The 15,019-nt window shown below is 42.4% G+C and overlaps 1 protein-coding gene and 1 pseudogene across 1 annotated transcript in view; both read right to left on the reverse strand.

The window, feature by feature from the left end:
- Nucleotides 1-1,344: 1,344 nt before the first annotated feature.
- Nucleotides 1,345-3,492, reverse strand: LOC119339513 (annotated as a pseudogene).
- Nucleotides 3,493-13,350: 9,858 nt separating this feature from the next.
- The window catches only part of LOC119339515 (F-box protein At3g59000-like), a 49,824-nt gene continuing 48,155 nt past the window's right edge, over nucleotides 13,351-15,019 (reverse strand). The window contains exons 2-4 of the mRNA XM_037611543.1: nucleotides 14,969-15,008; nucleotides 14,603-14,882; nucleotides 13,351-13,531 (exon numbers count right to left, since the gene is read on the reverse strand). Coding sequence (XP_037467440.1) covers nucleotides 13,494-13,531; nucleotides 14,603-14,882; nucleotides 14,969-15,008 — 358 coding nt within the window. The 3' untranslated portion in view covers nucleotides 13,351-13,493. The remainder of the gene's footprint in view (nucleotides 13,532-14,602; nucleotides 14,883-14,968; nucleotides 15,009-15,019) is intronic.

The following is a 15,019-nucleotide window of genomic DNA, read 5'->3' on the forward strand; positions in this document are numbered from 1 at the left end:
TTGCCTGCGCTATCTGGATCTTGGGTGGAACTCCGGTGAAGCCCAGAGCTAACCTCCATCGAGTGCCAGATCACAACTTCGATGGAGTGCAAAACCCTAGAATTCTGGACTCGGGTTCTAGTTGTTCTTCCAGTAGCAGGTGGGATGCAATATACTAGTGGACCAACATTACTCTTTAGCAAATGCGAGGTTTGGCCAACATTCCCCCTTTTGTTCCTTTTGTATTTTGTAAGACACATGAGTTGTGTACACATAAGGTGCCTGATTTTCTCAGTGGGAAGAACCTAGGAAGCTTGTGCTCATTCTCTCAGCTTAGGGCGCGCTGTCTGGTGTGTCATCGGGAGGCTTCAATGAAAGGGGGTAACAGAGGTGGCGATGAGTGCAAGGTCGACCGTAGCAACAAGTGGCGGTGATGAGATTACACGTGGTGGTAGATGGTTAATGAGTGACAAGTGTCGGCGATGAGATGACACGTGGTGGTAGATGGATATGTGGATGGTGGAAGATATGACAACACCAGGGGTTACGCTAGTAGGAAAAGCCTTACAGGTGTAGATAATTAGTGCCGCCAGCCCCAAACGAGGCGCAGTTGGTATTTTGGCAAAATGAAATAGAACAAAGGGCACTTGAAACCGGAGGTTTAACATAATAATCACCGGTTGAGTGCATAGAAACTAATCAAGATTTAACTGAGCTCCCTATAAGAGCTACAATACAATGGCAATACAACATGCACTTGATCAGTTCAGTCCAAGCAAGCAAACAAAGTCTTCAGACTAGGTAATTCATTGTTCCTAATGGGAAAAGGATGATGTTTGTCGATGAGCACTAGAATTCACAAATGTAAGGACGGGAATCATGTCAACAGATAAATATGGCTGTCATGCATTAACCCTGCAAAGGAGACAGATTGAAACCTAGCTCCAGTAAGTATCGCACCATGCAATTGTATAGTTGCTATATTTGTAATGATTGTTGTCACTGGCAAATAAAAATACAATATATGCTGACAACAGGAACAAATACCACAGTACATGCAAAACGGAATCTCACTGGAACTAAATAACTTGTGCAAAATTGGATGGCCAATAAAAATCAGCAGATACCACTTCAGCTATATATAGCCTACAAATTTGAATACAGACGCAGAACAGAAGGGTCAACAGAAGAATGCAAAAGCAAAATAAGGTAAGGACGGAAGCCCACACAAAAAATATTTATTTTTTCTTATCACCAACTCTAGTATATATCCAGCTTATATTTCTGTAAAAATGAAGTTGTGGGCACACAAAATCGGATAAATATAGCATGTTAAATTAGCCAATAACTGGGATACAAGCACAACTAAACTCTAATTGTGATGTCACTACCACATTTCAACCACACTAAACATGAAAAGCAATGAAAACTTAGGTTTTGAGAAAACTTACAAGATTTAACATTTCTATTTCTATTTCATATATATAAGAGCATGCTAATCATGGATGCTGAATAAATACTCACCAGAGCTCTCATAAACATAGAATTCCACCGAAGAATAGGCCCTGCAGATGTTATATATTTTTGCGCTTCCACGATTATTAGATGTGGCCTTCTGTGACAGATGCAATATCATTTTTTAAGCACTGGCGCACATTTGAGTATTAATTCCAGCAAATCAAACTCGTGTTCCTGTCCTTCGAAGCCAGTGATTTCCACTTCTTCGAGAGCAGTCGAGGAGATAGTTTGAGATCTCCAGTTTGTGGGTTCACATGGACAGTGTGGCGGGCATTCTCCTTTCAGCTAAAACCAAAAATAAAATTTAAACTACTACTTAATTACACACTGTATAATAAAGAAATGATATGAAACAGGCAGGGGAATACGAATAATTACCAGCGATCTCTCTAGGACGATCTTAAGCCTCTGTACTCCTCTAGAAATACGATTAATCCCGAGGAGATGAAACACCAGTGCTCCAAAAACATGTCCGGCTTTTAGGAGACGTAGCCCCAAAAGAGCGAAATCAACAACCATGTGCTTCTCTACCTCCTGCGCTAAGTTGTCTTGATTGGAAATAAACCAGCTCTGAAAAAAACATTGACATGATATATATCATTTTTACAATTCAGTGTAGTCAACTATCCATCTATCTATTATTGAACTAGTAAAAGACAATAATACAACAGCAAAAAGAGAGATTTGCTAGAAATTATCACAAAAATGCAAAACATCAGGCCGTCACTAGGTAAAACTTTTCATGTAAACATCTATACTTGTGTTTTTGAGTCTGCACGGTTGCTAGTTCCGATAAATAAATTGAGTAAATTGAGCATGAGTGGAGTGTGGATACATACATGTGATGCATGAATGTGGAGCGACAGAAGCTGTCCCTGTCTCTCTCCTCTGTGTATCCACAACCTCTGGAGTCTCCAAGGACCAAACTGAACAATGCTTCCGGCCTCGAAATACCACCACTCCCACGAAACCTTCTCCAGCACTGGCGCCGAGACGGAGATGCTGCTGACCACCTTGTAAGCGCCTACAGACACCGTCAGTCGCTTCAGCAGAGGGGCGACGATGTCGACTGCATCTGTGTGTAGTATGCGGGTTTCAAGGAAAAGTTCCTGCAGCGATGGCAAGTGGAGTGAGATCAACCCATTCTGGACAAGTCCGTAGCCATCGTTGACAAACTTCAGGCTGAGCACGCGGAGGTGCGGGCATCGGGGGAGCAAGCTGTGGAGGCCGCCCAGGCCGTAGGAGATGGAGAGCGTCCGGAGCGCGGTGAACTCGCCGTCGGGGCAGTAGAAGAGAAGCCTTTCCATCATGAGAGATTTGGTCTGCTGGAAGCACGGCAGCCGCACGAGGTTCGGTCCGCCTTCAGATTCGACGCTCCACGGGAAGATGAGGACGATCTCCTCCGGCTGCAGCCGCACGGCAGCGCGGAGCAGCCTGCTGGCCGTGGCGCCGACTGGCCAGGGATGCCTGCTGGCGTTGGGGACGCGGACTTCCAGGAGGGAGACCGCGGCCGGGGGGCCACGGACACGGCCGACCGCCGCTGCAATCGACGGCGCGAGGTTGTGGAAGACGATCTGGCGGAGATGCGTCCAGAGATCGCGCCACCGGCGGGAGAGGACGCTGGTGCGCGCGGCCGTGGCAGCGCATCCCATGAGGGCGAGAATGAGGAGGAGGAGCTCCTGCGGGAGGGAGCTGATGCGATCCGGTTCGCCGCCGCCGCCGCTTGGGCAACAGAGCTGCGGCTGCGCGAAACGCAGGCGACGCCCGGGACTCAGCTCCATCGGAGCAGCACCACCAATCTGCGCGGATGAACGGAGGGGACGACGCCCGGATCTTGACGCCAAGCAAAACCAAAGCCCACGGTTTTCCCCCCTTTTGGAACTCAAACCCCGGTGTTTGGGTCCCCACCCAGCTTTTCAGCCGACCATCTTTATCATATACACTTTTTCTTTTCAGCCAAGCATTTCCAAATAATCTCGAATTGCAATGTAACATTTCAGGAGCAAAACATTGTCATCGGAGGCCTTAGGTAAAATGAAGGCTAACCCTCTTCATTCAAACCAACAGAGAAACCACTCGACTCCCGCGCAAACGTTCGCACATTGGCGCGAACATAGCGCATTGGCGCAAACGTTCCCGAGCAACCTACCAAATATGTTCGCTTTTGGTGGAAACCTGGGAGAACCATACCGTTTTCTTCTTCTTAATTTGTACCTGCTCCGCCGATGAAACCGACAAAACTACCTCCACTTCATGTAATTGGCAACAATGGCATGACAGAAGTGTGATCACGCGACATGTATCTCCTCCCTGTGTAGGAAGCCACTTCCCTCCATAGATCGGGGTTGAATGCGGCAGTCCATGGGCCACAAGCGGCGCTGGCTCGAAGTGCACCAGTAGATGGCTCTTTCCACCATAAGGGTTGGCAGAAGTACCATATCATTCGGGTGTGAGGAACTGGATCAGGGTTGAATGCAACAGTCCAGGGCTTGGCATGGAGGCAGCCCGATCCGTCCTCCCCAAGCAGCTCGTCCTCCCCCACCCCCCTCCCACACACACACATTATTGTCCCCGTCGCATTGCCCAGAGCACACCACCCGCGAGGCTAGATGGTGGTAGACGGCCACCCGGCGACCGCATTGACAAGCACACCCATTCCCTCATGTGACCGGCTTCTCTATTTTATTCTCTATGCAAGATCCACTTGGATTAATACCACCTAATTTGGATAAGTTACATGCATCACTTAATTAGTTTGAAAATCCACATTTTCTCACCAGGTGTTGCCTTGCTAGAACATCTAGTTGTAAATCCCTCTACATGCAAGACTGAATTTTTGATAAGGAAATTTGCAATTTATTCGATAAAAACACCTTATCACCTTTTGGCACTTTGTACATTAGTTCATTCTTCACCTCATTGCCAAAGGGTTTAGGATTTATCCTAACCATATTTGTCATTGTCAAAGACGACAAGTGCCAAAGGGGTTAGGCTTTACCCTAACCATATTTGTCTTCGTCGATGACGACAAGTGACAAAGGGTTTTGGATTTACCCTAACCATATTTGTCATCATCGACGACGACCAATGCCAAAAGGTTTAGGCTGTACACTAACAATATTTGTCATCTTCAAGGACGAATAATGCTAAAGGGTTTTGGATTTACCCTAACCATATGACAAATGCATAATTAATCATTCATCATTCATCAGCAAGCAAGATCATCATGCCAAACACATCATTCATCAACACGAAGATCATCATGCCAAATGTATTAGTCATCAGTGATGGCAAATGTATTATTCATCAATTAGTCCGTTCATCCATCCATCATCAGTACACATGATTTAATAGTTCAACACTAAAAGTTCAATAGGTTTAACACTCACAGCTCAACAGACATGACTTAACAATTTAATTAACACTCAAAGTTCCACTGAGATGACTTAATAGTTCAACTAAAAACAAACCAATTGTTTCTACTAGCTGTCAAATGCTACACCATCCTTGATGTCTTCTTCTTGATCCTCTTCTCTATAGGTCGTCCAGCACAAACACCTCTTGATGAACTAGGTCCATCTTCCCTTGGAGCAGAATATGGTGTTATGCTACTCGTTGGACTAATAGCACTTTGAGTAGAAGATGATCTTAGGGGCCCTGGAGGAGGAGCTGAGCAGTAGCATTGAGTTGATCAACAACGACTTCCTTTGGAGTGATACTTGAAGGATACTTGGGCTAGCATTGAGTTGATCAACAACGACTTCCTTTAGAGTGATACTTGAAGGATACTTGGGCTTGAATGTCACTGCCCTAGAATAATGTTTGTAATTAGTTGCATCAGAGGCATTCATGCATCATATTAATCTTCTGAAATTTGAATTGAGGGAATTCTCTAAGCCTCAAAATTAAATAAAGGGCAAGAACCCTAAAAATTTCATTCAATTAACCCAAAACACCCTTCATTAATGTTTCATAATTTTGGCAAGGGTTTGGATCCAAACCAAAAATAGTGAACATTTTTAAGGAATATATTGGGCACTGAATTTAAATCATCATTGTATTTCAATTTGGATTTGTATTCATAATATAGAGGATATATTTTCAAATAACTTTGAAATATTTTATGTCCATTTGGAAAATTCCATTTAGCAACATAAAAAATATATTCAAAGGGCTTTTGTCATTGTTTTGAAATTCAAATAGTGGCAAAAGAAAAAAACAGAAACACAATATAGAAAAGGACAGAACTTACCTGTAGCTTTCCTCGGCCCAGTAGCCAGGCGGCCCAGCCCACCAGTGCCGACACCGTCTCCCACCTTGAGCCAGAAGGACGCGAGGTGTGTGGTCACCATGCATGCACATGCAGGCCACCTACTGCCTGCTTACCGCCGCTTGGACATCGCTATGGACGCTACACCCCTGGCCCTCTCTTTGTCTCTCCCGTGTCTTTCCTCTCCTCTAGCCCGCTCTCCCGCAGCCGCCATGAGCACCCGAGAGCGCCGCTCAGCGTGGGACAAGGACACCGACGGGTAAGTCCGTATGGCTGTCTGATACGTCTCCAACGTATCTATAATTTTTGATTGTTCCATGCTATTATATTACCTGTTTTGGATGTTTATGGGCTTTACTTTACATTTTTATATCATTTTTGGGACTAACCTACTAACCGGAGGCCCAACCCGTATTGCTGTTTTTTGCCTATTTCAGTGTTTCGAAGAAAAGGAATATCAAACGGAGTCCAAACGAAATGAAACCTTTGGGAGCATGATTTTTGGAACAAACGTGATCCAGAGGACTTGGATTGCAAGTCAAGAAGCAATCGAGGTGGCCACGAGGGTGGAGGGCGCGCCCCCCCTACTAGGCACGCCCCCCTGTCTTGTGGGCCCCTCGGGCGTCCACCGACCTACTTCTTCCTCCTATATATACCCACGTACCCCGAGAACATCAGAGGCGACCACGAAAAACTATTTCCACCACCGTAACCTTCTGTATCCGCGAGATCCCATCTTGGAGCCTTCGCCGGCGCTCCGCCGAAGGGGGAATCGACCACGGAGGGCTTCTACATCAACACCATAGCCTCTCCGATGAGTTGTGAGTAGTTTACCACAGACCTTCGGGTCCATAGTTATTAGCTAGATGGCTTCTTCTCTCTCTTTGAATCTCAATAGAAAGTTCTCCTCAATCTTCTTGGAGATCTATTTGATGTAACTCTTTTTGTGGTGTGTTTGTCGAGATCCGATGAATTGTGGGTTTATGATCAAGTTTATCTATGAGAAATATTTGAATCTCCTCTGAATTATTTTATGTGAGATTAAATTATCTTTGCAAGTCTCTTCAAATTATCAGTTTGGTTTGACCTACTAGATTGATCTTTCTTGCAATGGGAGAAGTGCTTAGCTTTGGATTCAATCTTGCGGTGTCCTTTCCCAGTGACAGTAGGGGCAACAAGGCACGTATTGTATTGTTGCCATCGAGGATAAAAAGATGGGGTTTATATCATATTGCATGAGTTTATCCCTCTAGATCATGTCATCTTTCTTAATGCGTTACTCTGTTCTTATGAACTTAATACTCTAGATGCATGCTGGATAGCGGTCGATGTGTGGAGTAATAGTAGTATATGCAGGCAGGAGTCGGTCTACTTGTCACGAACGTGATGCCTATATACATGATCATGCCTAGATAATCTCATAATTATTCGCTTTTCTATCAATTGCTCGACAGTAATTTGTTCACCCATCGTAATACTTATGCTATCTTGAGAGAAGCCACTAGTGAAACCTATGGCCCCCGGGTCTATCTTTTATCATATAAGCTTTCAATTTACTTTTATTTGCATCTTTACTTTTCCAATCTATACCATAAAATACCAAAAATATATTTATCTTATCATATTATCTCTACCAGATCTTACTTTCACAAGTGGCCGTGAAGGGATTGACAACCCCTTTACTGCGTTGGTTGCGAGTTCTTGTTTGTTTGTGTAGGTGCCTGGGACTTTTGAGGAGCCTCCTACTGGATTGATACCTTGGTTCTCAAAACCTGAGGGAAATACTTACGCTACTATTGCTGCATCACCCTTTCCTCTTGAAGGAAAACCAACGCAAGCTCAAGACATAGCAAGAAGGATTTCTGGCACCGTTGCCGGGGAGGTCTTCGCTCAAGTCAAGACATACCAAGTACCCATCACAAACGCATCTCCCTCACATTTACATTATTTGCCATTTGCCTCTCGTTTTCCTCTCCCCCACTTCACCCTTGCCGTTTTATTCGCCCTCTCTTTCCCAATCTCCTCTCTCTTTCGCTTGCCCTCTTTTTCCTCCTTGCTTTTGTTTGCCATTATGTCTGAAATTGGGGAGATTATCGTCGATATGGACAATAATGATAACATGGCAAATTCGGATGCTCCTGTTGAAGAACCCCCTATCTTGCATACTAAAAAGTTCCAAATCGGTAGTGGTAATATTATTGGAAAAGGGGTTACTCAAGATTTCTTTACTTGTGCCGATGATTTACCTTCTATGAGTGGTTCTATTCTTCATAGAACTACTAGTCTTGCGGATGCTATCACCATGCTTGTAGTTGAGCTTGAAAGACAATTTATGGATATGCATCCTTGCATACAAAGAATTTTCCTGGAATTTTTTAATATTGAGCATTCTTTTGTTAAGCGCGCCGCTACTATCTTTTTGGCACATGAGTTTAGGTTTATAATAAAAGAGGCCAAAGAAATCTTTGCGCACTATAGGGTGGACGCCGGTCGTCCTCCCATAGAGGCGATCCTCTTTGATCAAGAGGAAGTTAGGCGTTTTCAATCTTTGGACTATGTTGCTTTTAACGAAAACCTTAGAAAAAAGGTTCCTACCAATGTCCTAGTTGATAGAATTTCCGAACTTAATAATGATTTTACTCTTCGAAACAATGAGCTAGGATACTGTCTTGAGTATAGGCTCACGAAGTTCTGCCAAAAGAATGCTTATAATGATGAATTAATTGTGCAATATGAAGGGCCAAAGGAGGAACCCATACCTCCTGAGATCGATCTTGGGAACTTTTGTCCCATTAAATTTAGCCCTTTTGATTACTTTTGCTTGCCTCAAAGAAAACTTGCTGCTGAACGTAGAGAATATGAGATGAGTTTTCGTGATCCATCTTATTATTATGGCACTACTTAGATCTATCCTCGCTTTTATGCCTAGCTAGGGGCGTTAAACGATAGCGCTAGTTGGGAGGCAACCCAATTTTCTTTGTGTTCTTTGCTTTTGTTTCTGTTTAGTAATAAATTTTTCATCTACCTTCTGTTTAGATGTGTTTTAATGTTTTAATTAGTGTTTGTGCCAAGTAGAACCTATAGGATAACATATGGTGATAGTTAATTTGATTCTGCTGAAAAACAAAAAATTTCGCGCATGAAAATAATTTTACTAATTCACAGAAACGTGCTTTTGTGTTGATTCCTTTTGTTGTAGATCAATAGACAAATTTCCTAGGATTTCCTTTTTTGGTAGAATTTTTGGAGTTCCAGAAGTTTGCGTTAGTTACAGATTACTACATACTGTTCTGTTTTTGACAGATTCTGTTTTTCGTGTGTTGTTTGCTTATTTTGATGCATCTATGGCTAGTAAAATAATTTATAAACCATAGAGAAGTTCAAAAAAAATTGTTCACATATTCAAAAAATGTTCTTGTCTCCGGTTTTATTCAGGAATTGAAGACATGTTGGTACTTTGTCAAAATATACATCAAGAAAAGTTCATCCCAGAAACTAATTCATATTCGCTACAATAGCTACTTTCGGTTTGCTACAGCACTAGTTCTGGTTCGCTATAGTAGACCATTCCAATTCTACATCGATGTTTAGTTCTTTAAGCTATGCACTGCCTTATTGACAATAATATTTGCTTAGCTGGATTGGCTTGGAGCGTGTTATAGTACACAGTTGGACTCCTGTTCGCATCCTGGGTTGCGCACGTTTCCTTTTTCTGCTCTCTTTTTCGTCCCGCACTAGAACTCGATGGGCCGACCCAGTCAGACTTACTCTCCGTGCGTCACGCTGACAATTTGACGCAAAGGGCGTCAAATAGGGGCTCCCAGGTCTGGGAGATGCCCGCGAAGAGATTTCTATTCCGTGTTTCAACCCAAAAAAAACTGAGTTTCGTCAAGAGATTTCTGTTTCATTTGTTGGCAGAGATGGGCAGGTCGTTTCTGATTAGTGTTTTGTCCATTTTATTAGTTTGGTTTTATTTACAGCCTATCATTACAAGATTATATGTTATTACTCTAGAAAATATTATAGATTATTGTTAAATTCTTCTCTAAGCCATAGTGTCGTCTTTTAAAACGTCTCAAAAATCGTGGCTACAAATCTACACATGAAAATAATAAAGAATGTGATGCACCTCTAAAGGTGAAATTTGTGACGCCATGCACATCATCCTAAAAAGTGTCTCTACATAATAGGTACTTCCTAATGTAGAGGCGAATATAAAAGCGTCTTAGAAAAAGCGTACCTACTGACATGTTTTGTTGTAGTGTCAGTGTGTTGATATTATGATGTGTTGTAATTCTCCCTTGGTGATATGCAAACCACTATTGCGTATCACTTCACCTTTCTCGGCCCAGAAGAGAGCATTATTTGATAAATTTTCTTAGGATGGATCACCGGAGTGACAAATACTAGTGTGTCCTAAGTTTGTTAATTACTCCCTTCATCGTACTATGTGAGACGTTTTTGCAAGCTGTGTTAGGTTGCAAAACCATCTTATATTATGGGATAGAGGGAGTATTTCATACAGATTTATCGGGGATCCAAAATTTTAATGATGGTTAGATGTTATGTTATTTATTCGCCTGTATTTGTGGATGCTTGCATTGCGGGTATAATCAAAAGTATGTATTTTGTAAGAACAATACATAAGTTCGGCTTCACCACACAACACTTATCAAAGCAATCAAAGTTAGTATTACTGGAACTAGGTGAAAACATCTTGTCGTCCTCGAGAATGATTTGACCCATATAAGTAATATCACCAGCTTGTCATTAGTGCAAATTAGAATTGGGCCACCTGCTGCACTGTTACACTTTTATTGCAATCTAGATTCTCCCATTTATTCTCTTGATCAAACAAACATACGAATAGTCTTGAAACTTTTGCAGTTATTTCTTTCTATCAACCAATTTCTTCTACTCCCCATTGGGTTCGACACTCTACTTATCCAAAGGATCTAGAATTTATCCTCTATATATGTGGGTTATTTTCCACAGAATATTAGAGTTGGCTGGGTATGAAGTTTTTCATGCATACCAATTATATGAATGTTCCCCCGACCAACTTCCAAGTACAAAAATCCAGCACATAGTTTTAGCAACAATGACAATGGTGAGACAAGTTTTTGTTTCTGTTAATTTTTGTAGTAACCATAGCAATTTGTTGTTATTTTTTGCGAGAATCATGATAGGGATGATCCTGTGCCATAAAATCTTGTACAAGGACGAGCACCGGTAAAAGGTGGCGGTGCTAGCAAGCGAAGCAAGAGAGGTAGTTGCAAGATGTAGTTCAGAGAAACTGAGTTTCATGCATGAGCTAATCAAGAAAAATGAGGCCATGTTGCATGAAGGAGGTGGAACGTCACAAGAAGGAGGCTCATGAGGCGGACATGCATCGGAATGGGGAGATAGGGGGCACACTATGCAAATACAACAGAAGAAGGTGACAATGGTAAACGGAAGTTGTCCTTTTTGACTCAGTAGAATTTAGTTGTAGTTTTGAGCATTTGGTTCGATCTTAATTTTAGTTATATATTTTAATTTCAACATTCGTTTGTATCTTAATTTGAGTTATGGTATCTCATAATGTATCTTATTTTCCATTACTCGAAATAAATGTGAACATAATTATGGAAAACAAATAGTGGTTGTGTATAAGACCGCCAAAAAAATCTGCAGATGACATCACATATCCGAGAATAAACACGTCATAGGGAATCTAGATTTTGCGGCCTTCCGCCACCCCCTATGGTAGAAAGACAAAAGGAGTTTTGAGCGTGCGTGTCCCTTGGAGCTCCCACTTTTGCAACAAGCCAATGCAGCAGGTTGCTTCTGCCAAAGGATATGGTGGGAAGTATACTATCCGCCATTGGCGATGGCGGGAGGAGACATGTGTCACTTGGTTGCGCTTCAGCCAGTGGCATTTTTGCCAATCTCGTCGATATAGGTGTTGTTTTGTAAATTCCATTGGGTAGAGGGGCATTATTATACAAATTTCCATACATCAGCCTCTTTCTTGTCGGCGGCCTTGAGTGCCTTACTAAACCCTAGAGTTTATCTCCTCCTCCACCCCAACTCGCCGCTGCGGCAACAAACCCAGTTTCTTCTAGGCGACTTGAGTGGCTTCCTAAACGTTGGAGGCCTCGACCTCATGTCCACCTCCATGGCCCTCCATAATTGGCATTGACGACTATCGTGCAAACAATGAGCTTGCACTAGGAAGCCATTCTATTGGTGGTGTGTGGGTTTGCAAGCGGCGCAACCGTGGCTTCAGCCGTTGACAACATGCACTTCTTTCGCGGCAGACATGTATAGATTGTATTTTGATAGGACCGTGGTAATTGATGGAGGAGCTTACATTTGCCATTCTTTATTGGATTCCAAAACTGACGCCTCCTGATTTTTGTGGTCTAGACACTTGACTCATTTTTCCTTGTAAAATTATGCTTATTTGGAGAGGCTGAAAGGTTTGACTTTCCTTCTCAAGAAAAGAGTTCTAACCATTAGATTTACCAAGACACAACTCCAGCAATAAAATGGAAGATGCATTGTACCTCCAAAGCTACTGCAATGTCCGAACAGTTCTTGGATTTGGCTAGACCTCAGAATTTATCCTACTACGTGGGGCACATATCTCGAGGAGGGAACCACATGAGAGACACAATCGAGCGCCAATTTAAGGGAGTTGAAAATGCCGCTGCGAAAGATGACTTGGCGATGACTGACCCAGAGAACATCATGCCACTAGCGGGATAGGACGCTGATGCGCATGGTGGTGGTGATGCCTCTGATGAAAGAACGCAATGAGGAGTAGGTCTTCAAGGAGGGTGCTGAGGCGGTTCACTTCGTAGCTTGAGCTATCACGTTCTTGGGTGGAACTCGAGGGCCCTAATCTAACCTCCATCGAAGGCTAGATCTCAACTCTGATGGAGTGACAAAGCCCTAGAATTTTGGACTCGGGTTCTAGCTATGCTTCTAGTACCAGGTGCGATGCAATACTGATGCAGTAGACTAGTGGAGAAAAACACTACTCTTTAGCAACTGCGAGGTTCTGCCAACAATCCCCTTCCGTTCCTTTTGTCTACACAATAGTGTGAGTTTTAGCAAGACATGGGCTGTCTACACACAAGTTGCCTGGTTTTTTAATGGGAAGAACCTAGGAAGTTCGTGCTCATTGTCTCCGCTTAGTGCCCGCTGTCCGGTGTGTCATCGAGAGGCATCGACGGAAGGGGGTAACAGAGGTGGCGCTAAGGGCAAGGTCGACCATAGCAACAAGAGGTGGCAATGAGATCACACATGGCGTTAGATGGTTAATAAGTGACAAGTGGCGGCAATGAGATCACACATGTCGGTAGATGGATCTGTGGATGGTGGCTGAAATGAAAATACCAGAGGTTACACTAGTGGGAAAACCCATATAGGTGTAGATAATTAGTGGCGCCGACCCCAAACGGGACGCCGCTGGTATTTTGGTAAAATGTAATAGAACACAGTGCAATCGAAACAGCAGGTTTAACATAATATTCATTGGTTGAGTGCATTGAAACCAATCAAGATTTAACTGAGCTCCATATAAAGAGCTACAATACACTGGTAATACAACATGCACATGATAAGTTCTGTCCAAGCAACCGAACAAAGTCTTGAGACTAGGTAATTGATTGTTCATAATGGGAAAAGGGTGATGTTTGTCGATGAGCACTTGAATCCGCCAATGTAAGGACAGGAATCATGTCAATGGATAAATTTGGCCGCCATGCATTAGCCCTGCAAAAGAGACATATTGAAACATAGCTCCAGTAAGTATCGCCCCATGCAATTGTAGAATTGTTATATGTGTAATGATTGTTGTCACTCGCAAATAAAATGCAATACATGTTGATAGCAGGAACAAATACCACGGTACATGCTAAACAAAATCTCACTGGAACTAAATAACATGTGAAAAATTGGATGGTCAATAAAATCAGATGATACCACTTCAGCTATAGCCTATAAATTTGAATACAGACACAACAGAAGGGCACGGTAAACAGAGGAATGCAAAAGGGCAAAAAACGTAAGGAAGCCCACAAAAAAAATTCTTATCACCAACTCTAGTATATATCCAGAGCTTATATTTCTGTAAAAATGAAGGTGTGGGCACACAAAATTGGATAAATATAGCAAGATAAATTAGCCAATAACTGGGATACATGCACAACTAAACTCTAATTGGGATGTCAATACTACCACATTTCAACCACCCAAACCATGAAAAGGACTGAAAGATTCGGTTTTGAGAAAACTTAGAAGAATTAACATTTATTTTTCTAATTCATATATATCAATATTTTAAATAGCATGCTATTTCGCCGTTATAACGCGGTTATAGCATATTTGAAAGGAAGACGTTACGTTTTGGCAAAATCAGACGCTACGGCGCTAATCGCGCAATTAGCGCGCTACACACGCTATAATGTTGTAACGTTGTAACGTTATAACGTGCAGACCATGCAAAACTAAAATAAGCACAACCCAGCAGGCCCAGCAGGCCAAAACCAACCCACGACCACTAGCTTTCTCACTCCTTTTATCAGAATCTTCCAGTAGCTTTCTCACTCCTTTTATCAGATGCATATATTGCTTGCTCCTATGAAAAATTTAGTTGCTTAAATACTTTATTTCTACATATATTTGATTTTTTTTGCAAAGGCTATTTTGAAATATAGCACGCTATTAGCGCGCTATAACTTGTGTAGCATTTAGAGAAGGGTCTCGCTATATTTTGTAGCGCGCTATTTAAAATATTGCTATATATAGGAGCATGCTGATCTTGGATGCCGAATAAATACTCACTAGAGCTCTCATAAACAAAGAAGTCCACTGAAGAATAGGTTCTGCAGATGTCATATATTTTAGTGCTTCCACTGTTATTAGATGAGGCCTCCCGTGACAGCTGCAGTATCATCTTTTTAAGCACTGGTGCACATTTGAGTATTAATTTCAATAAATCAAACTCATGTTCCTGTCCTTCGAAGCCATTGATTTCCACTTCTTCAAGAGCAGTTAAGGAGATTGTTTGAGATCTCCAGTTTGTGGGTTGACATGAACAGTTTGACGAGCATTTTCCTTTCAGCTAAAACCAAAAATTAAATGTAAATTACTACTACACAGTGTATTATTGAGATATAATAGTATGAAAGGGGAGAACTAGTTACGTACCCGCGATCTCTCTAGGACGATCTTAAGCCTCTGTATACCTCTAGAAATACG

Source organism: Triticum dicoccoides, chromosome 7B, assembly GCF_002162155.2.
Source record: "Triticum dicoccoides isolate Atlit2015 ecotype Zavitan chromosome 7B, WEW_v2.0, whole genome shotgun sequence".
NCBI classification, from domain to species: domain Eukaryota; kingdom Viridiplantae; phylum Streptophyta; class Magnoliopsida; order Poales; family Poaceae; genus Triticum; species Triticum dicoccoides.